This window comes from Gobio gobio (genome assembly GCF_949357685.1).
Source record: "Gobio gobio genome assembly, chromosome: 6".
In the NCBI taxonomy this organism is placed as follows: Eukaryota; Metazoa; Chordata; class Actinopteri; order Cypriniformes; family Gobionidae; genus Gobio; species Gobio gobio.
In genome coordinates this window covers 46,753,621-46,780,921 of record NC_137102.1, presented here as the reverse complement: position 1 = coordinate 46,780,921, position 27,301 = coordinate 46,753,621, and the positions used below count along the sequence as shown (strand labels likewise).

The 27,301-nt window shown below is 39.2% G+C and overlaps 1 protein-coding gene across 4 annotated transcripts in view; it reads right to left on the bottom strand.

Moving 5' to 3' along the window:
• pard3ab (par-3 family cell polarity regulator alpha, b) overlaps positions 1-27,301 on the bottom strand; it is a 140,826-nt gene that overhangs the window by 6,044 nt on the left and 107,481 nt on the right. For all 4 annotated transcript variants that reach the window (XM_079818835.1, XM_079818837.1, XM_079818836.1 and 1 more), the window contains one exon: positions 1,902-2,019. In XM_079818835.1, coding sequence (XP_079674961.1) covers positions 1,902-2,019 — 118 coding nt within the window. The remainder of the gene's footprint in view (positions 1-1,901; positions 2,020-27,301) is intronic.

Below are 27,301 nucleotides of genomic sequence, written 5' to 3'. Positions count from 1 at the left end.
GGGGCTTTGTGGTGATAACATAATGAAGCACTTCTGTAATGTAATTCATTAAGAAATCACACACACACATTCGCACTTGGTCGGCACAGAACATAAGGGTGTAATTATAAACAATAAAAGACTCATTTAACACCGCCTCTCTCTCACACACACACACTGACGGCTTTGTTCCACACTCAGAACAGTGTAACTGCGGTAAATTGCTCATGACCCATAAGAATCCGTTTCTTTTATGGCAACATTTACATTGAGTTCCCTGCTCTCGTCACGCTCGGTCAAACAGACGAATGCCGTACCAGGCATGCTCAATCAAGAGCCGATCCACACGGAGAATTCCATTAACTCTAATGAAGGAGAACAGCATGCTGGGATTGATTGACACAGCTTGCCAGCCATGTTGCCGTGGAGACAGAGGTGTTGAAGGATGAAGGATGTGTGGAGCCGGGTCATTTAGCCCAGTTCATTAACACGCACACACACTTCACTGCCTAAAACAACATCAGTGTCACAGGAACGTACCATTTGTTTGCTAAACAGATTACGGAATTAAAGGTCTGATACCAATGCAAAAACGCTATCTGATTTATAACAGCCAATGATGTTAACGTTGACACACAAACACTCGCGGAAAATGGTTAGCGGACATTTTTCTGTTTATTCTCACCTGTCATCTCTTGAAGAGAAAAACTCCAGGAGGAAATGATAGACGTGTTTGAAACTCTTTAAAGAAAACCTCCCATCTTTATTCTGCTGCCTTTTGTTTGACAAAAACGATTTTTAGGCATGGTAAAAAAGGGCTAAGATTTATCATGGGGGGGTTGGACATTTGAAAACTGGGGAAAATTTGGGGATGAAAAAGGGTTAAGGTAAAAGACATTGAAGACGTTATTTAATACAGTTACATAATCACTACCATAAAGCAAAACAACAAAAATAATTCCATACATTAAAGGTGTTTGAAAAAGTTAAGACGATGAAATTTTTAAAAAGAGAAATTTACATTAAGGAAAAAACACATAATACCGTGCGTAACATTGAAACTGGAAAGATTACAAATGAATAATGTTAAAAACATTCCACAAGACCCCTTTTAAAGGAAGATGATCTTCAAGTGCAACTCATTCCTGCCTCTAAGGGACAGTTCACCTAAAAAATAAAATTGTTCATCATTTACTCGAGTTGTTTCAAACCTGTATGTCTTTATTTCTTCAGTGGAACACAAAAGACGACATTTTAGGAATGTTTCAACTGTTTTGAGTCCAAAACAACCGGCCTTCTTTGTATGGACAATTTTGTGTTCATAAAAGAAAATCAGTCATATAGGTTTGGAATGGCACGAGTGAATCGTTTTCGAGGTGAACAATCCCTTTATTAGGACCTTCTGCATAATTTTATAGGCATAAGGTGTAAATGTACCTGAATCCAGATCGTCATATTGAGTTCACACTCAATCCAGATTCGAATGATCTGGATTTTAATTCAATATCTTAAATACTAAACAATTTCAGTCTAAAACGTTGATTTTTACTCTCAGACACACGCATTCTTTCACGTCACGCACACACACACACACTCAACCAATCACAGTTCTTGCCTTAATTCATGATCTGCCGAAGTCATGGCTGTGGTGAAATGTTTGAACAGATGAATGGGATGGGTGAGCAGTCCAGATGGATGAACACATGGTGATGTTAGCATTGTTAGCGGATATTGTCAGTGTCAAAAGTGACATGCTCCTGCATGCAGTGGTCTCAGGTTAGCGGTTAGCATTATCCCAGGCCTGGAGGTCATGCAAGTAACCGCCACAGTCCTCAGACTGTCTTATCCTTCCTGGCAGTTCCCAGAGACCATGGGCGTACCTCCAATGATCACGGTTGCGCATACACGGCTCACACACTCACCCAGGGCTGATCCAAGCTGTAGGAGCGGTGATGATCATCTGGCTCTACCTCTTCATGCCTGACCTGCTGGAACTCCTGGCGTAAGCGCTGAATTCGGTCGTGGTTGCTCGGCGTCAGCCTGTTTGAGCAAGAGGAAGAGGTCACATGACGAGACATTAGAACATTACATCATAATCCCTTTGATCCTATACTCTCCGGGATGACAGGTGTTAGAAGTGCAACCCTGTCTAAAAGGTCACCTAGTTACGCTCCACTACCTTTATGAGAACAAAGGTCAAGGTGTCACACACTGTGCACAGATGGTCCAGATACCTAATGGACAACATGGTCTCTCTAGGCTCCTATACAAGATAACCCGCAAGACAATTCACCAGACACGGACAATATACTAATAGTACAGACATGCGTGTGTGTGCGCTTGTGAGAAGGAACCAGACAGATTTCCTCTTATTAAAATTCCATGATCGCATGTTGAGTGTGTTTACGATATAGAAAACAGCAACTGGGGATTTTTACACATGAGCAGATGTCCGGTTTAAAACACACAGATGCAGTATAAACTCTGTCATAAGAAACGACTGAAGATAATTTAAGAATGCAGACTAATCAGCAAATATGCATGTGTCTCTACTAGTGTGTGTATATACAGTATGTATGTATGTAAGAGTCATCTGTTCATGATTCAGACTTCACTAGTCACAATGTATGGTCGTTTTTGAGCTCAGCAACGGCAGGCATTATTCTGCGGCACCCAGGTCTTTGCATCTCGTCACATTTCAGACCGTGCAAACTCAGAACAGAAATATAATTTCTCACATTTGGCGTGTCGGTGCAGATTCAGCAGCGGCTGAGCGGCGCCACTGACACATACATAAAAATACATATAGGTCAAACGTTCATTCTAAAACCACCACTGTACTCTTTCTCGTGGCATTGAAACACTTAGACCTGATCTAAAACACACGCCAATCAATACAAACTCATCAAAATCACACAAATACATCAACAACCATGGAGCCATTTAATCCAATAAGAGAATCAATGGAGAACTGCTGTAATGTTTCCGGAAAGGCTAAAAGAATAACCTTGCAACATCTAAATGCATTACAATGCCCAGATGAACAAGGCAAGCCAGTGTGTGTGTGTGTGTGTGTGTGTGTGTGTGTATGTGCTGACATGGCAGTAACAGTACCTGTGTGAAATTACATTTCCATTGTCAGCTGCATTGACTTAAACACATTTGTTATGTCCTCACAAGTTTTTTTTTTTTTTTTTTTTCAGGGCATATGCGCACATAGATACAGTGTAAGCCGAACAGGATGCCCCTCTGACCCCATCATAGGATTACTTCTTTCACTGCCAACAGCTGGAGCCATTTAAAACAGTGGCATAACTCTCAGATCAGACTGAGCGACTCACTGGAATTACACACATTCATTCTACACGTGATGCTGACACATAGAGAAGCTTATTTAGCTGTCGTGTTTGGGTATAAAGATTTATGTGAGCTGTTGAAGTTACTCTGCAAACCTACAAAGCATAACACTCAATAATCATAGTACTCATTCAGTACTTTATGATTAGGGTAGGGTACCGAACTCAATACTTTTGAAGGGCACCGACCGAATTTACGTCGGTACTTTAAGAATCTGTTTAAAACTAAGGGAAGTACATTGTATTTAACATTTAAGGTAAAGGTGATGGCATCAGATGAATTATTCTGTTAAGCAAAGTTTCCAGCAAGAGTTGTCTGCCAGTTCCTGTTCTCTTTATTGAAAGTCAAATGAGCCAGATTACTGAGATTCTCAACTTTTGTCTTTAATGCCTCTTGGAGCCCCTGTCCCATTTTAGAATCGTTATGCTGTTTGGATTAGGACCGGTGATACTCTAGATTCTGGGGCGGGTCTCTTTACCTGGATACTTCATTTGCATGCTTTGTTTAAGGTCGTCACCCATTTGCTTTGTCTCCCCTGCCCCCTAAAATCTATATAAACTACAATGTATACTGCTGTAGCGAACACAGTTTATGGCAGGGTCCCTCTCTGTCCATAACAGTGGACAAAGGTTTGCTACTTTTTGATTGGATCTTGGTGGACTGACACAAACAAACTGTCCAACGCCATAAGATAAAGATGCTAGGACAACAGCCAGACACCTCTTAGAAGCCAAAAAGACCACCTCTACTACTAAGCCAAGGAAGGACAGGACATCTCATTGGTCCACATGCAGTTTCTGCCCTTCACCCAAATCTCTAATGTCCTGGTCTATGACTGCCCTAAAAATTCCACAGGACCTTAGTGGGTGAAAGAAAGACCACATCCAAATCCATTCATTTCTATGTTTGGAAAACTTAAAGGTCCTGTTCTTCGTGATCCCATTTTTCAAACTTTAGTTAGTGTGTAATGTTGCTGTTAGAGCATATATAATACCTGTAAAATTATAAAGCTCAAAGTTCAATGCCAAGCGAGATATTTTATTTAACAGAAGTTCCCTTTCAAAGCCTACAGCGAACGGCCGGTTTGGACTACATCCCTGTACATCCTGCTTTAATGACGTCAGTAGAACAGTTTGTTGACTAACCTCCGCCCACAAGAATGCGCAAAAAGGGGGCGTGGTCTTGTTGCTCTCCCTCGTGGAGAAGAGGAAGTGTTGCGTTCGGTTGCGTTTGTCGCCATGTCGTCCAGACGCTGTTATTTTCATCCCGGAGTCAAATCACCTTTGTTTGACCTTCAGGGGCTGTAGTTTGAGCGCGTTCATCTCCCCGTGACCTTGGTTCTGTAAGAAACACTACGTTCGGTAGTGTGGTCTTAGCACACGATGTAACTGTAGAAGAGTCAAGTTTTAAATAGGAAAAATATTGAAAGTGTCTTTTTTCATTTTTTGAATGAGATGCTAATGGACTGACCAGAATCAATTATGTATGCTAAGCTAAGCTAAAAGTGCTACAGCCAGATACAAAGATCGGCTGAATGGATTCAAAAACAGTAAAACTCAACAATTACACTCTAGGGGACTTGTAAAATGAGCCTATTTTCAGAAAAACTGGAGTATTCCTTTAATACCACTAACAAGGCTCAAAATAGCCTCACACTAACATGGTAGCATAATGAGGGTCCCTACATGCAAACCGAAGCATTGAGAACTTTGTAAGTGTTCAAACAGTTCAATAAGAAGACACTTTATAAAGACAGAACATTACGCGTATACAGACAGGAGCCATCTTGGAAAACACAGTCTCGACAAGTCGAGCCACGAACGCTGTGCTAAGCTGCTCACTAGCTCACTTAGCACAGCGTTCGTGGCTCGACTTTTCGAGACTGTGTTTTCCAAGATGGCTCCTGTCTGTATATGTCTGCATAAAAATAACATTCCTTTCTTGATGTGCGTTGTTCACTCTCTTGACTTGATATTTGAAGGAAAAATACAATCGCGGAAGTTTTGATCATGCTGTCTGCAACGTACTTGGCGTGTGCGTATATCCACCGATCGGGCGGGCCAAGTGATATAAAATAACATTCATATTAATTGCGGGTGGATGAGAGATAAAGAATTGTGTTTGTTTGATAAAGACATTTTGCGAGCCCTGAGGTACGAATCATTCCGGTTGCCATTTTCCCACACGCTTTCAAAACAATGCCTCACGCGTGCTCACGGGGGAGCCGAAGCTCATTAAATATACACAAAGCTTATCCAATCATAGCAGTGGGCATTTGCTTCCAAGTCTTCAGTGCGGCACGCCCATAAAAACTGAGCGTGTCTTGAGAGAGGCTCAGAACCAGGGCAGAAAATAGCCTATTACTTATTCATTATGATGTTTTTGAATGTAAAAACCACGCAAACGTCACAAGTAGACCTCAGACAACAGTACAACATTTTTTTAAAAGCCAGTTCATGACACCTTTTAAATCAATCAGTGACAAATATCGGTACAGAGAACACATCTGGTGATATAGACTAGTGTCTGTGACTATTAAACTGCCAAAAGACTATTTAAATACAAGTCCTGCGTGTCTCTGTGTCAATGAATGACGCAGACACGCAGTTTAATTGTTTTGCTCAGTTTTGCCAACGAAAATATAAAGACAAAACAGAACAATTTTGAACGACAGGGAGAACCAATGGATCATAAAGAGAACCATATACTTCACTTCCAACGAATAGAATGAATGAATGACTCAATTAGACATGTATTGCCACCTACTGGCACTTTCAGTTTCTTATTTAGAGTGTAATTTAATTTAAAATGATTTCATACTTCCATATTAATAAAAACAAAAATTAAAGGTATAGTTCTCCCAAAAAAAATTTCTTCGGAAGTTACTTTTGTAATGTGTATTTGACAACTTTAAATTATCTTTTGGGAGTCATGTCTTAGTCAAATTTTATGTGTGATTAATTTGTCATTAATTAATTTGCCACATCGTGTCATTAATTCGATTAAAAATGAATCGCTTGACAGCCCTAGTCTCAATGTAATAATAATAAATTATCAAAACTTTATTTTTTAAGTAATAAAACACTTTTTCTTTTTTATATATATTTTTATTTTAACAGTATAAAGCTCAGTTGTGCAGCACTTTTTTATGTCTTCATTTGATGACCAGAAAATACACAACAGAATTTGTGGGACATTTTTCATAGAAATGAAATAAATATATACATACACATATTAAAATGGTTGTTTTTAGGAATTCAAATAATTAAGTAGCTAGTAGCCTACTATTTACTGGTAAATATTACAGTATACAAACATCACAGACAATGGCAGACAGCGACCAAGGCAGCTCTGGCATAATGTCAATAACACTTCTATAAATGACTTACAGTTTATATACAGTTATTGAGGTAAACATCCCTAAAGTAACGAAAAAAGGTACCGGCACTGAATTTCAGGTTAAAATGTGAACGATACCCAACCCTATTTATGATTGATCACCATAAAAGAATTACAACAGAATGACTCAAAGCCAGAAAATCCAATACATTTATGAAAATGCAACATTCTTCATGTCCTTGTCTGCCCAAATGGCAGTTTCTGTGCTTGTGTGTGAGACATTAGACAGAAACATTAACAAAATAAATGTGATCTATTTTTGAAACCACCCCCCCCCCCCCCCCCCCTCAAACTCGAGGGCAAATAGCTTTTACAGTAGAACTACTGTGTTATGAATGAATGCACTGTATGTTTGTGTGTACGCCTGATGAACGATTTAAATTGATTAAAAAATACATTAAAAATAACAGAAAAATGACTTTGGGTCCATCCACAGGGGTAAGAAACAATCATAAAGTATTATAAAAAATTCCAAACCTATGCCTTACTTTCTGCTGCAGGACACAAAAGATCATTTTGAAGGACACTGGAAACCAAACAACATTTCTCAAAACATCTTTTTGTGTGTTCCACTGAAGTCAGTCATACCGGTTTGGAACAACATGAATGTGAATAAATGATGACAATTTGAATTTTTGTGGATGGAGTATCCACTTAAAAAAATCATCATCACTGTCAACACTGCTCCACTTCCTCCTGGCATATTTATCTAACAGCTGTGAGCTCAAAGCACCAGAATCAGGTCAAAATAATCAATACACACCAACCATGGATGAAAATGACAGCGTAGTAATAACTTGTCTGTTTTATTACTTTAAATGAACAGAAAAGGGAGTTGGGAGTGAGAAGGGATGAAACCAGATCTGTTTAAAAGGACTTTTCACAGGTAAACACACGTGCTTCTGAAAAACACAAACAGTTTAAGTGGGCACTTGAAGTTAATCTACCCCATTATTTTTCCTCAGCTCTCTATAAGGGCTGCCATTTTGTGGTCAAGAAAGTCACAATCAAAAGTGCTCTTTACTGTAAATTCATCATTGATATGATTAAGGGTCCAACCCACTATAAAAACATCTGACATTCATCCTCTCACGGTCTCTTCTGATGTTCATCCTCTCAGCTCCATCTAGCATTCACCCTCTCACAGCCTCATCTAGCATTCACCCTCTCACAGCCTCATCTAGCATTCACCCTCTCACAGCCTCATCTAGCATTCACCCTCTCACAGCCTCATCTAGCATTCACTCTCTCACAGCCTCATCTAGCATTCACCTCTCACAGCCTCATCTAGCATTCATCCTCTCACAGCCTCATCTAGCATTCACTCTCTCACAGCCTCATCTAGTATTCAGCCTATCCTGACATTCATCCTCTCACAGCCTCATCTAGCATTCACTCTCTCACAGCCTCATCTAGTATTCAGCCTATCCTGACATTCATCCTCTCACAGCCTCATCTAGTATTCAGCCTATCCTGACATTCATCCTCTCACAGCCTCATCTAGCATTCAGCCTCTCCTGACATTCATCCTCTCACAGCCTCATCTAGTATTCAGCCTATCCTGACATTCATCCTCTCACAGCCTCATCTAGCATTCAGCCTCTCCTGACATTCATCCTCTCACAGCCTCATCTAGCATTCACTCTCACAGCCTCATCTAGTATTCAGCCTATCCTGACATTCATCCTCTCACAGCCTCATCTAGCATTCACTCTCTCACAGCCTCATCTAGTATTCAGCCTCTCCTGACATTCACCCTCTCACAGCCTCATCTAGCATTCACTCTCTCACAGCCTCATCTAGTATTCAGCCTATCCTGACATTCACCCTCTCACAGCCTCATCTAGCATTCACTCTCTCACAGCCTCATCTAGTATTCAGCCTCTCCTGACATTCACCCTCTCACAGCCTCATCTAGCATTCACTCTCACAGCCTCATCTAGTATTCAGCCTCTCCTGACATTCACCCTCTCACAGCCTCATCTAGCATTCACTCTCACAGCCTCATCTAGTATTCAGCCTCTCCTGACATTCACCCTCTCACAGCCTCATCTAGCATTCACTCTCACAGCCTCATCTAGTATTCAGCCTATCCTGACATTCACCCTCTCACAGCCTCATCTAGCATTCACTCTCACAGCCTCATATAGTATTCAGCCTCTCCTGACATTCACCCTCTCACAGCCTCATCTAGCATTCACTCTCACAGCCTCATCTAGCATTCAGCTTCTCCTGACATTCACCCTCTCACAGCCTCATCTAGCATTCACGCTCTCTCAGTTTTATTTAAAAATTACCCTCTCACAGCCTTCATCCTTTCACAGCCTCATCTTGCATTCGCCTTCTGCATAGAGTGCTATGCAGAGAGGGAGAAGTCTGATTATAATGACTGTTATGATCTGCAGGAGTCATTACTAAAATAGCACATGTAGAGGATGCAAAGCCTCTGTGTACAGGCGTGCAGCAAAGCTTTTAAAACCACTGATACACAAAAAGATGGATATGAGCAGATAAAACCTTTCTCTGCTCATAAAAGGAATGAATGTTTCACCTGAGCATATAATGCAGCATCTAATATCAATATGTAAACAGCTTCTGGCTCGTGAAAGGAGATTTGGAGACATATGGTCTCCTCACAGGTTATAATTTGCTTTGAGAGCAGTGTGCATGGGATGTGAAGAATTGTGATAACATCGGTTTTAATGTACTTTAAAAGACCTCCAGTCGCCATTAGAGCATACAAGAATCACTATCGCCGTGGTAACCATGCTTTCCTGCTGAAATGGATAGACCGCATTATTTTGGGCAGTTCAGCTTGCTATAAGTGCACAAATGGAAAGAGTGTCAAAATGCTGCTGTGCACTCAACACCTGGTTGAGAATATAAACATGAAAGCACAAAACCAAAACCAAACATTCACTATGAACAGGCAACATATCTAGATCCATATCAGTATTGACCAATATTAGCTTTTTAAAAGTATTGAGTCTGATTAGGCTGATAGATTAGAATCTAATATCAAGTCCTGTTTTTGAAACAGTATTTTTGGCCCACCTCCAAACTCTTGGTAAGCTTTTCTGCAAGTCACAGCTGACAGAAGGGTCTGTAGGGTCTCTATTCAATCTGTCTCCATCTCTGAGTGAAACAATATAAGCAGACATTACAGTATGGGAACATAGCCACCGATACACACGTAAACACAAACAGACACATATCTCAGCGAAGACTGTGCATGTCTGCTTACTGGAAATTGAGAACAGGCAGAAAGTCCTGCCAGCTAACAGTTCTACTGAGAGAGGTGACAAAAAAAAAATAACAGGCGCTAAGACTGTGGCAAACAATTTCACTATGCAGACCAGCTCTCTCTCTCTCACTCACTCACTCACACACACACACACACACACACACACACACACACCACACACACCACACACACACACACACACACACACACACACACACACACACACACACACACACACACACACACACCACACACAGCACACACACACACACACACACACACACACACACACACACACACACACACACACACACACACACACACACACACACACACACACACACACACACACACACACACACACACACACACACACACACACACACACACACACACACACACACACACACACACACACACACACACACACACACACACACACACACACACACACACACACACACACACACACACACACACACACACTTTTTAGCTTTCTCCAGAGGCTCTGCTTGCTTATTTAGATTGTGCAAGCAGTTTTTACACACACACACCCTTTAAAGTTGTCCAAATTAAGTCCTTAGCAAAGCATATTACTAATAATAATACATTTTTGATATATTTACGGTAGGAAATTTACAAAATTTCTGATCTTTACTTAATATCCTAATTATTTTTGGCATAAAAGAAAAATCAATCATTTTTGACCCATACAATGTATTGTTGTAAAAGTCGCACAGACTTATGACTGGTTTTGTACTCCAGGGTCACATACATACATACATATGTATATGGGTCAAAGACAAGACGTCACAATTTCGGTGTCCGCATCAAATTATGTTTACAAAAGTCATTTTATATACATAAAAAACATGTTAAATGCAAGTAAACTGTCTACTTTACTATTTCAAATAACTTTTGTCAAAATAAATGTCAACATTTAGGGCAAATAATGTTCCAAAGTGTAAAATTGTCATTCAGCGTAATGGTCCGGACTTTGATTTTGCCATTACATATTTAAATAAATGTATAAAATAACAAGTAAAAAAATATATTTGTTTTCTTGGCATTTTCAAATATGTGTTGGCTGTGTTATATTAAAAGGACTATGTCTTACTTATTTTTCAGGCAGGCACACGAAGTTGTATTCCAGTACTGAAAGCTTCAATTAACCATTGTTAAGTCACTAATCTTGGTAATGTTAAAGCTGTCAGGGCTTTAATTGGGCATACTTTGAATCGCACTTCACTTCTTTTTAATAAAGCGTTTAACTCTGCATTTGACTTTTAGAGAGTCAAATTACTCAGCTTAGAGGATCGACATCCGTTGACACAGTAGGAAAACGCCTTTAAAGGGGTTTGAAGGTTATATTGAGTATCTGTTTAAATGATGGTGTTGTGTTTATGTCAGATGTGCTGCTAATTTGAAACATACGGGAGCATAAACTCTTCAGGCAGTGTGCGAGGAATGACTCTAGAGGTCCCGTTGAGCCTTGAGTTTGTGTCACATCAAAGAATGACCTTCACATAAACACTCTCTCTCTATCTCTCACACACACACAGATGGTCGAGGTCCAGAGGTGCTGTTTAGGCTTGTGTGGGATCTGTCTCGTAAATGGCTCAAGAGGCCTTTGCACGCTCACACACAGAGTCACAGAGAGCTGTGTGTGTGGATAAACATTATGATTGATTTCGGCACTGTCAGAGTCAGTGAGGTTCAGCTCCCATGAGACACTGCGTAGCAAAGTGGCAGTCAGACTTCACCTTTGAAGATAGGAGATTGTGTACGTATGTGTTTCTGATGTTTATTGCGGAAACATTTGAAGGATTTACTCACTTTATATCCAACGGAGCCTTTTCACAGACTGTGATGACACATTTACAGTTATCAGCATTGCAATTTTATCATGTTCTCATTTTTTCCAAAAATGTTATCTACATTAATAATGCTGCAAATTTGACATCTCTCAATATTTTCCCCTCTTTTGGAAAGTCACGGAAATGACTTCCTGTGGATTTTTGCTATTGGGGCAAATAGGAAATCTACAAATTATTGCTGTCGCCGTTAAGTTTACCCAACTATGATGACTTCCACTTCTGAGAACCCCAGAAATGTGAAACGGGACCATTAATGAATAAATTAAAAACAGTTTCTGGATGAGTATGCATCTTTATGCATGCGTTATTAAAACCACAGACAGGGTTGCCAGGTTTGCGTAACAAAACAAGCTCAACTGCTATTCAAAACCTGCCCAATCACAACCAAAACTAGTCCAAATCGCATTCAGGGTACCTTCTCCAGTAAAAAAAAAAAAGCGTTCTGGAGGTAAAAATCGAAGGGGGTGGGTCTTTACAAACAGTGGACAAAAAATAAAAAAAAACAACCCACGGCAACAGTGTAAAAGTAGCCCAATTCCGCAAAAAAAAAACATGGACTTGGCAACACTGACCACAGACAGCAAATATGTGAATATACAGACTTTAGACTTTTGGAAACAATCAAAAGAAACATTTTAAATGGCAGTACAACCCCACAACAAACAGTATCCGAAAAACAATTTCTTACAAACCCACAGACACTATTTCACCCACACAGAGACCTACATACACTTACAAAAATGTACAAAGGCCTTTCCATCCACAAATTATTAGACACAACCATGACTATAATACTTTTGTAACATCATGTAAACACCATAGTATATGAATATGGTAATTATTCAGCACTAAAATATGCATTGAAAATGCCATTTGGTTACTGAAACTGTACCATTTCTATAAGTGTAATATTCTTGGGTCTACTCTTTTTTTGTATGTGTTGAACTCCCATGTGACTGCACACCTCAGCACACAACAAGCTGCACAATTTGAGGTATCATTCATGTCAAGGATGTTTTAAAATGTAACATTTACAATGAGTAACAATGATGCAAGAGGCAGTAAAACAGGAAGGAGGTGGACTGCTTCTAAATAAAAAACCTGACTAGAAAATGTTATTAGATATGAAAGAATTCAATAATTATAACTGAAAATTCCCTCCACCGGGAGTGACTTTCACAGTGGTATAATTATGGCATCCGAGGGACAATAGGAACTTTAGGAGCAAGAGAGGTGACATTTCCGCTAATATGTCCATCAACGCTTCTTCCTGAATTGTATGGGTGAGACTGAGAAAGAGCAGAGAAACTCTGGTTGACCTACTCTCACCATGACTGGAGTAAAGTTATCAGGAAACCACCGAAACATGGAACTATCACATATACAATGCACCACATACAAACATATTAGAGTAACAATACGCCCTCTTTTCCCCAGACATGTCCTTTTTTTGGACCATAAAAAAAGTGTCTGGATTTCTAATTTGGCTAAAATGTCCAGTTTTTCCCTCCACTGACATGCTCTCTACAGTCCTCATACATTTTAAGTAGGAGTATTTGTTTTGACCGCTGTTTGTAGATAACGCCTTCTTACACACCACAATTGGTAGATTGTGGACAATGAAAAAATGTAAAATATTCAAATGAAAATGTAAAATAAAAAATACAAATTAATTCAAAATATTAATAACAACTAGGCTATAATAGCAGAGATAATAGTATCTCAATGATACAAAAATAACAGTTTCGTCCCAGTTGGGATCACATTAGCCAAAGGAGTGAGTTTGAGATAAACTAACAACACTTTATAATAAGGATTATGAACTAACAATTAACTATATACATTTATAAATAGATGTTAATGTTAAATTCTGCATATACAAAATATGGTCACTCTAAAACACTCAGACAGAATTTTTACCCACAGAAAGTCCTACATACACATGGACACCATGATAATATCTTACATAATATTCCAATATTTGGATTATCAAGTACTACAAAAACCCTGGAAACACTTTGAAATATCATGTCAACATCATGTGTTAATATCCTGGTATAAATAGAGTGCAACAGATGGGTTACGGAAATAAAAACTCCATTCATTTTCTCCGCAGGGAAATTGATTTTGAACGATAACTTTTAAACCTTAAAAGGTTGATAATCGATAGTATTTGCTATTTTGTTAAAGCCGCCTGCCCGCGTTATTGCAGCTTATTTTTTAAAATAATTGTATTTAACAGCAGAATTCCTAGTGGAAAGACTACATTACCCATGAAGCTATACAGAAAATTACACCAATCAGAGAGACAAGCAAAAAAGCAACTTGCACCAAAATAGCTTTTTAGTTATGTAATGTAAAATATTTGTGTATATATGCATATTTTGCAATTAACTTCAAATATATAGTTTTATATATAGAATAAACATTTGTACATTGAAGTGAATTATTTCTCCATTGTTTTAAATTTGATCACACTGTTTGCAGTGCTTCATGGGATTGTAGTTCTTTCCCTCTCTAAAGCCGTTAAGTACACAGTCTTGTACCTTTGTCATTTTGTCCTATTTTTAAAAACGGTTTTGCGTCAAATCAATGTTTATGTTATGTTATGATTCACCTCATAGCTGGTTGGCTTAGTTCATATGGGGAAAAAATAGTGCTAAAAAAGGGGGCAGGAACTGTTGAACTATGGGGATCATACAGTAGTTTATGTGTGGTTGCCATGGTTACCGAAATCAATAATGTGAGTGAAGGGTGTGTGGTTTCCATGGTTGCCATCAGGTATAGGTGGGCAGATTTGTGTGCTGTGGTTGCCAGGGTTACGGCACTGTGCATTGCGGGGTAAAGAGCTTTCATTAATTTGACCAAAAGATAAGGCTAATGGACTGGCGGTTTACGAGCAAGGAGTGTGTGTTTGTGTATGCGAGTGTGAGTGTGTATGTGTGTACTAAGCATACTTACTCCTAATAGTATTAATCCTGTGCATTTAAGGGAGTCAGTACTTATTGATTTCTCATTACTTCTGCTAACATAATAATGTGTGAGATGTGTGCGTGTCAGATCGATAGGACCAGAGTGATTCCCCATTCTGATCATTAGATCTGCTTTGCCGATCAGTGTCTTAACACAGAAGAGGTTTTACATTAAGAATCTTTTTTATATAAGGCCAGTTTAACAAGTGTCAACAACAAAGAAAGTGAGATAAACAAAGATACAATATAAATGCAGGGATAAGATAAAATAAGAGAAGAGAAGACCAAGAAGGGAACACCAACTGCCCAGGACAAGATTTTTGTTAAATACTATATTCTTTTTGTTGTCTTCATTTTTTTACCAAACCCCATTATATAGTCTAGAACATGTGGGATATGCAATATTACATGGATGAGCGCGAGATGGACATATATATATAGGTCATTAACAAAATGGCGGAAAAGAGACGAGCACTGATACTAAAGCGTATTCTGAAAGCTCGTAAAGCTAGATTTAAAATAAAACAACGCATGTTATTATCAGCTATTGATAAGAGCAAGACTGATATTTACTGAACGCAGAATGAACCTCGCAAAAGACTTACAAATGTTGTTTGAAATAAAATGCTGCGTGAACTCAACCAATCAGCATGTTCAGCGCCCAAGTCCCACCCCCGAAAGTTCCTGAACTTTGAAAAAGTACTACCTCGCGAGCAGGGCCGTTTGGAAGGGAAAATATTTACCCCGAACTTCATTTAGACCCCGGTTCCTGTGGTTGAAACACACTGAGTACCACCCCGAAGTTCCTAGTTCCTGGGGAAAGTTCCTGCGGTGGAAATGCGGCTATAGTAGTTTATGGCACTTCAGGCCAATTAAACATGCAGAATTGGAGTAAGAACGTCTGAGAAGTGTGTTGTAATCGGATTAATCTTGCAGTTTGTCGCCATTTGTTAGTTCAGTGTAACGCGACACAGACTAATTAATTGCCGAATTTATGTAGGTGCATGTGAGGGAACTATCAAAATGCCAAGCGAGGCTGAAAATGTGGGAAATATGCTAATGTTTCGTCTTGACGTCACAACGAAACAGCTTGGGAATTGTTTTAAAAACGATTCTTTTAACTGACTGAGTCGCCTCTTACTTTTGAGAGACAATCATTTTAAATACGCTGCACTTATAGATTTAAAACTTTGCAGGCTGTTGCGCACTACATGAAAGGTATTTTTCAAAAATCCATAATAGGGGCACTTTAACATGATTACATTATTTTCTTTGAATTTCAATAAATCATTGAGTTCTAATTCAAATGTACTAGTGTAGTTCCTGTATGCTAAATTACTTCACATTCAAAGTCAGGAATTGGTTTGAAATTTAAAAAGCACTCAATTCAATTTTGAATGATGTACTCTGCGAATTTAAAAAATCTACATAGCACACAGAGATATTGTCCGAAATAGTCCATTGTGAATTAGATTAACCATTTCATCCAATTTTGTCAGAACTGAATGATTTCACGGAGCATTCTGGGATTTCTTTCTCCTTGAAGTATATATCCAATGCTGCCTGCAATTTTGGCCAAAATGAGTTATCTTAAAAAGCAGCATATTGGCTGAGTAGGCAGTTCGCTAGGGTTTGGAACAGGCCTAATGTCTTCACAGGAGAGATTGAGTAGGTGTGTGTGTGTGTGTGTGATCTGTTGGTGTGAATGCTCTAATTGGCTCGCTGTACTTCCTGTAACTCAAGCAGTCAGTCTGTTAGCGACACCTCACAAACTTCACTGTACCTTTCTAAATGTCAGTCATGTGATGCGAACAGACCTACAGAACACACTGGTAACCGCCATACACAGGCTGAGAAAACTCCCTCTAAGTGCGCCTGATAAACTCGGCTCATATTTATATCCAAGTCATGATTATGAGTTACGACGTTCGAATATGAACTCCTAATGACTCATTCGTCTGAGTGACACATTCTACAGCAGCCATTAACAACACAGACAGTGAGATAATATTTCTAAGCTAATGTCTTATAAACGCACACGCACACGCAGAGCTCACAGCATGACTGAGCATGAGCGTCGACAACAGAACCAATTAAATCTGAACATGTAGCCGTGCGCACAGGGGGACAGTTTTAATGTCACACTGGAGTCACTTCTTCTCTCTGAAATATGAAGTCCCTTCACAGCAGTAAAACTGCTGGCAGCCAAACGTGGTTTAACAAAAACCTCTGACATATCGCTAACTTGTGAAGTGCCATTTCCGTTAGGATGTTACTTTAGATGCAGTGTTGTTACTGTTAACTAAAAAAAAAAAAAAAAAGTTTTAATTTACTGCAATAAAGCCGAAATAAAATATAAAAATTAGACCTTTTGTCTTGGCTACTTACTGAAATAAATAATGTGTGTTTGTACTGTGTGTGCGAGCGTTGTAAGGGAGAGAGAGTGAGTGGGAGAAAGAGTGTGCTTTCCATGGATAACAAAAGGTAATTTAATGGGAAAAACATGGAAATTGTTTGTCATTTTTATCCCGTTGTTTGGTTCATTTATTTGCTTTGTCAATGTCTTTGAGGGTTTTGGTTGCTGTAGTATGACCATTAATATAACTGAAATAACGTGGAGAAGTGATATGGAACTGTAATGCGATCAACATTTGCCTGGAACTACTTTAGCTGTGCATTGCCTGGAAAACAACTGCACACCTTAGAATGTTTGTCAACCTTAGACTGTGAGAAAAGATGAGAATATCCTTCCACTGTATAAAAATGAAGCCAAAATATCCCAGAAACAGTCATTGTGATTAAGTCATTTAGAGCCAGAGTCTGTGCAGTATCTTCTTCTAACAAAAATATGGCCTTTAAAGTGAGAAATATGGTTGAGAATTATAGATTAAGAAGAGAAATTAAATGTGAAATTAAGAGGAAGATCTTGAGTTAAAACTGAGAAAAGGCCATCTAGGTTCTGTTTGGGAGGGGATTTCTTTAATAACAGGTCAGGATAGTAGCAAGCAAAATAATACAATTAGTCTGGATGGATTCAGTTCAGATGCAGTTCTGTCTATTATTTAAGACTTGATACTTATGATTTTGCACAAGAAATAGAGCGGATGAAAAGTGAATGTAGAGAAAAGGGGGAGCATGATTGTGTCTTTTTCAACATGGGAGATGTGATTACAGTTTTTAAACATTGTAAAATTAGGAAGGCACCTGGGCCTGATAAAATCGGGGGCCAATTACTTAAGGAATGCACTGAGCAGTCAGGAGCAATTTTTTATGAAATCTTTGCTTTGTCCCTTCAACAACAGAGAGTACCTGCACTGTGGAAGCAGTCTACAGTGATACCGGTACCAAAACCAGTCACAAAGTCAGTTGATGATTTTAGACCGGTGGCGCTCACATCTCTAGTTGTGGAATGTTTTGAGAAATTGGTAAAGAGAGAAATTATGCAAAGGACCCAGTGCTCTTTAGACCCCTTTCAATTTGCATATAGGGATAAACGAGGTGTAGAGTACGCAGTAGCAACCCTTCTACACATGGGCGTCGGAACCATTGTATGTGGGTGAGACAAGACCCACCCACTTTTTACGGTCAATGATATTGGACCCACTCGCTTTTATTGTCTCTAATTCACCGCTAACCGATAAACACTTATTCTTAAACACGTTAGACGCTTTATTTCCACTTTTCTGATATTTTCTTAATTTTCATTGAAAATAAATGCCTTTCCGATCTGATATGTGATGGGAAAAGGGAGTAGAGTGAGTTTGGCAAAAGGCGGATTTGAACCTCAGGTCGATTTACGTCAAAACTTGATGCCATGCGTCTTATCCCTACACTATTGCGGCTCTCAATGATGCAGTGATTTCCGTAATTTTGTCTTGCCCAACCAGATGTTTAGCAAACAAGGCAGTATATTTGTACTTAATGTGAATGGCATCTACTCCAGTCAAATTTTTCTGAGAGAGGACACACCCACATTTTTTTTGCTTCCGACGCCCATGCTTCTACACTTTCTACACTTTATTGATTTTCCATCTTCTTTCAACACTATTCAGCCACATATCTCAATCAGGAAACTTACTAATGAATTTAGTTTGGATTTTAGTATTGTGGGAAGGATTTTAAATTTCCTTGTGCAGAGAACACAGAGGGTCAAAGTAAATGCCAGTCTTTCGAAATGGTTGGTGTCATCTACCGGGTCACCTCAAGGATGTGTCCTCTCTCCTTTATTACTCATTTTGTATACTAATGACTGTAAGAGTAATTTTGAAAATAGACATATTATAAAATTTGCAGATGACTGTAATTATTCATTTATTGAGTGAGGGGGACTCAATGCATGGTCCTGTGGTTGATGATTTCGTTACCTGGTGTCAGGATGCTTTTTTAAAACGTAATGTTCTTAAAACCAAAGAGATGATTACTGACTTCAGCTCGAGGAAGCAATCTATTCAGTACAAACAAACATAAATAAAAATGGTATGGTACTGAGTGTGTTGAGCAGTATTTGTATAAGTATTTGGCTACCATTTTAGATAATAAGTTGACTTTTTCACCAAAAACTCTTTTTATGTGGATAAAACTTTGATGTGTATGTTTTCAAGATCTTATAGTGAGTCGTTTTTATCTGTTTAATTCCATAAACATGAAAAATAAGAACTGTCTGGAAAAGATTGTAAGTCAGGGAAGTAAAATAATTGAGAAGCAGATGAGTATGACTCAGTTGTATCAAAGACAGGTGTTGGGAAAAGAACAGAGTATATTGTTAGATGAGTCACACCCCAGAGTGTCACAATCTCTGGTATTTGTTTTAGAACAGCTATTAGCAAAACAAATCGGTTCGGACATTCATTTATCCCCTCAGCTGTCGAATGTTTAAATGTTAGGTAAAATTATGTTGTTTGACAATCTTATGTGTTTTTATATGTTTGTATTGACTGTATGGTGATTGATTTATGCTTGTATGCTGCAACCAAATTGCCCTCGGGAAATGAATAAAGATGAACTGAACTGAACGGAGTATTGATGCCGAGGTGGAGTAGCGCTATCAAGGTCCCACCTATACTCATGCAGACTCAATTGCAAACACAGCTGTCAATTATGACGTTAAACCCCATTTTTATTAGCCTGACAAGCCAGCACCATTGGCAGGGCTCAATCCGAGGGGTGGGTTAAACGGTTGTCTTTCAAATTCCCTCTGCACGCAATAGGATAGCGCTACAACCAACCAGAGCAACGGAGCTAGTTAATAGATTAACCCCTTAAGCCCTGAAGGTATTTTTAGAGGTTTTTTTGTCTGAGTGAAATATACAACTTTAAAGACTCATAACTCCAAAACTATAGCAAGGAGAGTCAAATGGTTGGTATCATTTGTTAGCAAAGGTTTTATATTTTATGAATTATATTATGATATTATTTATATTATATTACATACACATTATATGATAACACATAATAGGTATCATTGTGATCATTATCAGCTTAGAATCTCAGCTTTCCAATGCATCTATCCATTTTGATAGACTCATAACGAGCGCAGAGTTATTCCTCTAAACCAGATTGTACCGCCCACGGAAGCCACCTAGCTGCTATGAAAATTAATTACCATATTTTTCAAAACTGCACTGATCAACACAACATCCGTGAGGATAGACGCAATGGATTATGTTGATTTTGGACTCCTTTCAATAGGGAGCATCAACTTTAAGTACTGATGTGCCATTTTCAACAAACGGAGCATTTTTCATGAAACACGATTTTAAAGCTACTGTTTATTAGCGTATGTGCTCCTGCCAGGTTACATGTCCATGAGTAATAACTTTTAATGCGAGTGACGGATTATGTTGTTCTTGGTCTCTTTTTAATCGCGTGAATCTGCTGCAAATAAGGTTGTGCATTTTTAACGATCGGAGCATGTTTCATGAAGTTATCAGCAAAAACGGCAAGTCTAAGAACTTATTTTTTAACTCTGCTCGGGCGTCTGTGCCTCTTTTTTGTGTGTCATAATTGAACGAGGAATATCTTTAGATCTAAAAGACAGATTATGGTGACTTTGGGCTCTTTCTGAATCTGCTGTAAACAATGATGTGCCATTTTCCACATTTCATGAAGTTACAAGTGAAAAACGCCACGTGAATGCTGCATCAGTATACTATTTACATACGGGTCTTGCAGGAATTCACTTACAAAAACTCGCTGAAAGTTTAGTCAAAGCCCAAAACAATTAGGCTTGTTGTATTTTGTTGAGACCTTTCAAATGACATATGACACATGACTATCTGAGCTGTATGATGTGATTGACACCCCCCTCCCCCCCTTTCTATATATATGAAAAATGAAAAAAAAATAAAAAAAAAATATATATATATATATATATATATATATATATATATTTTTTTTTTTTTCATTTTATCAGCAAATAACTCATCCCTACTTTGGAGATACTCATAATGGCTACATTTATTGTACAGTTTAGACTCTAAGCTTTCAAATTACACCTATTTTGTGTTGATCAATGCAGTAGTTTTTAAAAATGAGAATTAATTTTTTCACAGCTAGGTGGCGCTCAGCGCTTGTTTAAAGTTGCCCTTAATGGATAGGTGCATTGAAAAGCTGAGATTCTATGCTCAATACCTATTTTGTTTTATCACATTCAGTGGTTGCTTAGTAACTTGATTATGAATTTACCGCGGGCGGTACACTTCGGGTTTAAGGGGTTAAAGTTTAAAGTTTAACTCAAAGAAAAGCTCAACTCCAAGTCTTCCAGAGTCGCGGCCAAAGCCAATTCGAAAGACCGCTGTTCACCAGCTTCTTTGTTTTCAAGTAGCACATGGAACCGCCGCAACTCTGCGGAAAGTTGCTAGACGCCCTGGCAGCAAATTATATTTGCTGCCGCTAGGGTGCATCTAGATTTCTAGGCAACATTTTTATAGCATGAAATAACTAAAACCAAACTTCTTGGAAAAACGAACACTTAAACATAGGCCAGTGTGATAAGAACTAGGGTTGCTAAGAGGCTGAAACTTTTCCAAAAGTTTCCCAAAGTTTCTGTACATTGAAGACTCTATATGTGTTTAATATCTTCTGATCCATTCATCATTAGAGCATGAGTTGGCCCAAATGAGAGATTGTTTAACCACCAGCACTGTTGGGCTTTACATGTTTTCGGGGTTGAGCAGCACGCACGCACGCGCTTGACCCTGCTTAATCGACGATTGAGAAGTTGTATTGATTAAATGTATTATCGATCGTCGATTAATCTTTACATCCCTAGGTGAGACATTAATCAGGCTCTCAGAAATATATACAATTTCAGATTTAGATTTATCGGCCAATATATCAGTTATCTAGCCTGGTTTTACCAGACTCTCGTACATTTCATTTGTACATAGAGTCTGGCCACTCTCCATTGACAAGCGTTTACTTCCTTGAAGGCGGGTTCTCTGTTGAAGTTTAAAACTATTGGATCTGCCAAGAGTCACTCTGGATCTGCCTAACCAATCACTAACGTTTGGTCGTGACGTATGTCAGGCGCCGTTCGCCTTGGATTCTCACATTAACTGAGCACACCACCTCAGTGTCAGTGATAAAACCTCGTGCATTCGGATTGTTATTTATTCACGGTGGAGAGGAGAGTTTTGTGTTCGGAACGCGCTGCTCTCGTGGTGCATATCTCGTGCAATCAATAACATGATTGTATGCTGTCAATAAAATGTCATATGCTTAGTATGATAAGAATAAATGCTGCCTTGAATAACAGCCCAATTCAAATGTTTACGTGCTTTTCTTCTTTTATTTTTTGAGCGGTGGTGAAATATTTTGCTCTTGTAAACACTTGCCAGAAATACAAGTCTAGAAATGCAAATTACAGCTCACGCAACCTAACAGTGAGTTTTGAAGTGATATATTCTTGAAAACTCAGATGTGGATTCGGACAGCAATTACATTACTACACGACCTTGGTGTTTGTCAAAAGTCGATAATTCAGCCTGGATAATTCAGCAACTCCTTCACCACTAACGGAGCGAGCTGGAAAAGACTTTTCCCGGACCACAACATCAGCAGTACAGCAGTTATTGTTCTTGCTCCGTGTACGTGAGTTCGTTTGTTCAGGAAAGAAGGAGGCGGGAACCGGCGAACGTTTAACAACTTTTAATCAAATAATAAACACAAAATGAAAGTAAAAGCGGCAGCCCCTCACGGACGACTGCTGCGCACAAACATAACAAAACCCAACTTAAAATCCAGGCCTAGTCCTCTCTCGTCCTTCACCGGTGTCGCTCGTCCTTATATGCCTCCGTGCTCCCTGATGAGAGGACTCGAGACCGGTGTGTCTCAATCACGCACACCGGTCTCGCTCGCTCGTCCACCTCGCCACACTCTTAACTTCTGGACATTCGTCAGTGCTGCCACACACTCGCATCTTTCACCGCCGCCATTACTGAACTACAACTCAAACTAGCGCATGACATCAACGTCATCGCTCTCATTCACTCCCTCTGTTCGCTGATTGGACCGGTAAAAAATTGTTCGGGGGAAAACCTAAGCATACACCGCAGTCCCAGACGTAGTACTGAAGGAAAATGAAAATTGAGCGGAAGTACGTAGGAGGGCGGAGCCAGGCTATCAGTTATCTGCTTTCAAATACAAATAATTATCTGTCAAAATGTTCATATCGGTGCATCTCTAATAGTATATTAAACCACACTAAAATTAAAAAAAAAGCTTAGAATGCAGATGTCTGGGTTGGCAGCAGATATCAAGACAGCTTACTAACTTCTGGAACAAAGTCGCTATTCATGCCTTCAACATGTTCAAACCTGGTGTTTTCACGACAGATGCAAGATCTACTTTGGAAACAGTCGCACCTGACACCCTAGAACATGGAGGAGGAGAACAAACGACACGCAAATTTGTTTCTTAATTGTAGAATGCTAAATACACAGAGAAAGTAGCCTACTTGCAGTGGAGCTGTATCCTGAAAGAAATAAGACAGGGAGAGGAGAAGCACGTTCCCGACAGAAGAACAATGTTCTGTCAGAAAAGTAGGTCATCTTGTTGAGGGGTCAGAGAGAGGGCATCCACTCATTTCAAACGGAACTCTTCAATTCTCACACACACGCACGCACGCACACACACACAAACAAACACACAGTGTGAAAACATTTTTTTTGTAAGAATAAAAATATATTTCTGAATACTTAGACATAACTGGCAAACCAAAAATAGCATGTTTCTATCAGGTGTAAACAGGGCTATAGAAGTCATATAGCAATTACTTTCTAATAAAAGCTACAGAAACAGTCCCACAAGCAATTAAGGGCATAGTGGTGATCGAGGAGGTCTGGGAACCTGGTAACGCTGGTTTTTGGGTCACCCTGACTCAGTCCTGAACTTTCGACCTCTATTTGATGTCACATCTCCAGTGATTACAAGTTTAGGCATACGAAACCGAGAAGATCTTAAACCATATGCCACATTACACAAAATACACAATCTCGGTGGAACATTCAGCTTTTAACAGATGGTTATTATCTGTTAATGTCTGTTTATCGCAGTACTCAAGATTGTCGTCTGCATGTGTGGCCCCTTTATTAATAATCACAAGTTGTGACAGATTAAATCCATCAGATAACAGTGTAAATGCTGGATTTAGCTACATTATGGGAGGCCTGTTTGAGCTCACTAAGTGAAAGAGAAAGATTTCTGCTGTTTGTGTCACTTGTCACTGTTAATCTACACAATATTGTCATGAATAACAGACACACAAGCTCACAGACAAGAGTTCTGCATGAAAGACGATTCTTTCTTTTGTGCTCCATAGAATGAATAAATGATGACAATATACATTTTTGGCTGAAATATTCCTTTAAATGAGCATTCACTGACTATCCAGAGTTAAAAAAAGAAAGCGAGGGAGGGAGAATTACTGAGAAAACTCATCTCAGTAATTGTCTCGGAGATAAATCAACATGAAAAGGGTAATGTAGCTCTATATTGTGTTGAATGTCTTCTGATCCATTCATCATTAGAGCATCCGAGTTGGCCCAAATGAGAGATGGTTCAACCACCAGCGCTGTTGGGCTTCATTAACGTCACCCCACTGCTGTTCATTTATAAACATTAAACCACAATCAGACACAAACTCTCAGTGGCTGAAACCACAGACCACCAGCTACTACAAACACACTGACCCCTTAGCGGATCTTTCCAAAACAAACCATGTGTGGAGCGTGTGGAAGAGCCGCAGGGTCTGGAATATCAGCCGTGTTATGCTCATAGATAAAATAACTTCAAATATAAACTTAAATGATGTATATAGCATGAATACAAATATTTTTTTGCCATTTTGACTTAAGATTTTGATGTGCTACAACGTTCACAACACAAAGCTCCCTTTCCAGTCCACCTAGAGCAAGTTTTCAAACTCAGGCCTGTTTCACAGTAGAGTTTCAGCCTATTTTTACACATGATAAACCCATTTAGCTAGTATGGAGAAATATAAAGTGACAGGTACTTTCAATACAATAAATCAAAACCTAAGACTTAATTTAGCAAATGCTTTTAAATAAAAGATTACATTACAAACAAATAGACTCATCACAATTCTCTAGAATGTACTATATACTAATAAACATAAAAATTTGCGACTTAAACTGCAATTCATCGATTGGCCGCTAGAGACAGGCTCCAAAAGGAAGTCAACAGTTTATGATATTAACACTTAATTTTACATACCAAGATCTATTAATGTTCAACAACCCATCTGTTTAAAGGGATAGTTCACACAAGACTGAACATTGTCATTATTTACTCACATGTTGTTCTTAACCTGCATATCTGTCTTTCATCTGTGAAACATAGATATTTTGAGAATATCTGTTTTTTGTGTTCTTTGGTTCTCAGCATTCTTCAAAATATCTTTTGTGTTCCACAGAATTTTTACAGAACTTTCATTTTTTGTGGGAACTATCCCTTTAAAATACTGTGGACTGCATCGACATGCAAAGGACAGTCAATCAGAAGTCAAGCTAAAGTACAGCGGTACAAACAGTCAATTCAAATCTAAAGGTCAGAGAGTACTGTAGACGACAATCAAGTTAAACTACAAAAAACCCTTGCCTGACATTCACTCAACTTGAGAGAGAAAAAACAAAATGCTACAAAAATGTTGTTTGTAACTGAAATCAATCCATTTCCCAACCCACAGAGGTTGCATTTCCTTATAGCGGCACATCGCTACCACTCATTGCTCTCCACTTCACTCATTTATTTCTTTTAATTAGCAGTGGTGTCACACTCTCTTTATCCATCTATAAGCTGCGAGTTTGTTTCTGACGCTTTGGTTTTTCTTAATCCCAGCTTTTTTTCCACGCAGCGTGCCAGGGAATGCTGATAATGAGCTTAAACTTGTGTGTGTATGCATGTGTATGTGCGAGTTCTCAGCGTGAATGCTGTGGGATTAGTCAGATGTTTACCCTCTGTGAGCGTTTGGCTGCTTTAATTGGCCTCTGCAACGTTCATTCTTTAAAATTCCCTACAGGGCTCATAGTCAACTAAGCAAGAGTACACAAACACACACACACACACACACACACACACACTAAAGTTCAGCAGGAGGAGGAGGAGGGAAGAATGTTGATTACACAGGGGCTCCATCACTGCGGTGGGAGACCAGAGACACTGACAGTGGCCCCATGGTCATCAGCTCAGATGTGAACAGGAAGGGCTCAGATATCGTTTCTCATAACGACTGAGGGAAAAAAAACAGAAATGGTTGTGTGTGCACGTTGTCGCTCTCTGACTCAAATCTAAGAAGTCAATTTAATAAAACCTGAGAGAATCAAATCCCAGCTCAGAGAGGGGGGGTCAGGAGTGGAAATGAATAAGAGAGATTGAGTTTAATTCATTTAAACGGCTCGTCACACACACACACACACACACACACACACACACACACACACACACACACACACACACACACACACACACACACACACACACACACACACACACACACACACACACACACACACACACACACACACACACACACACACACACACACACACACACACACACACACACACACACACACACACACACACACACACACACACACACACACACACACACACACACACACACACACACACACACACACACACACACACACACACACACACACACACACACACACACACACACACACACACACACACACACACACACACCTCTTATTTTCTCTGATCCTTCCAATAACAATAAAATCCTCAGAGCGATTCAAGAAGAAAAAAACCATACCAACAGATCACAACAACAGAGATTAAACAGATTACAACTTGAAGATCACAAACACACGTTCTAACAAAGCCGCATGTAGCCTGGTGGGTGGACAGAGACCCCAGAGAGAGATATTTATAATTGATCTCACACCCTCAGACATCAGCCACCGCTCTGATCTCCACACACTTATA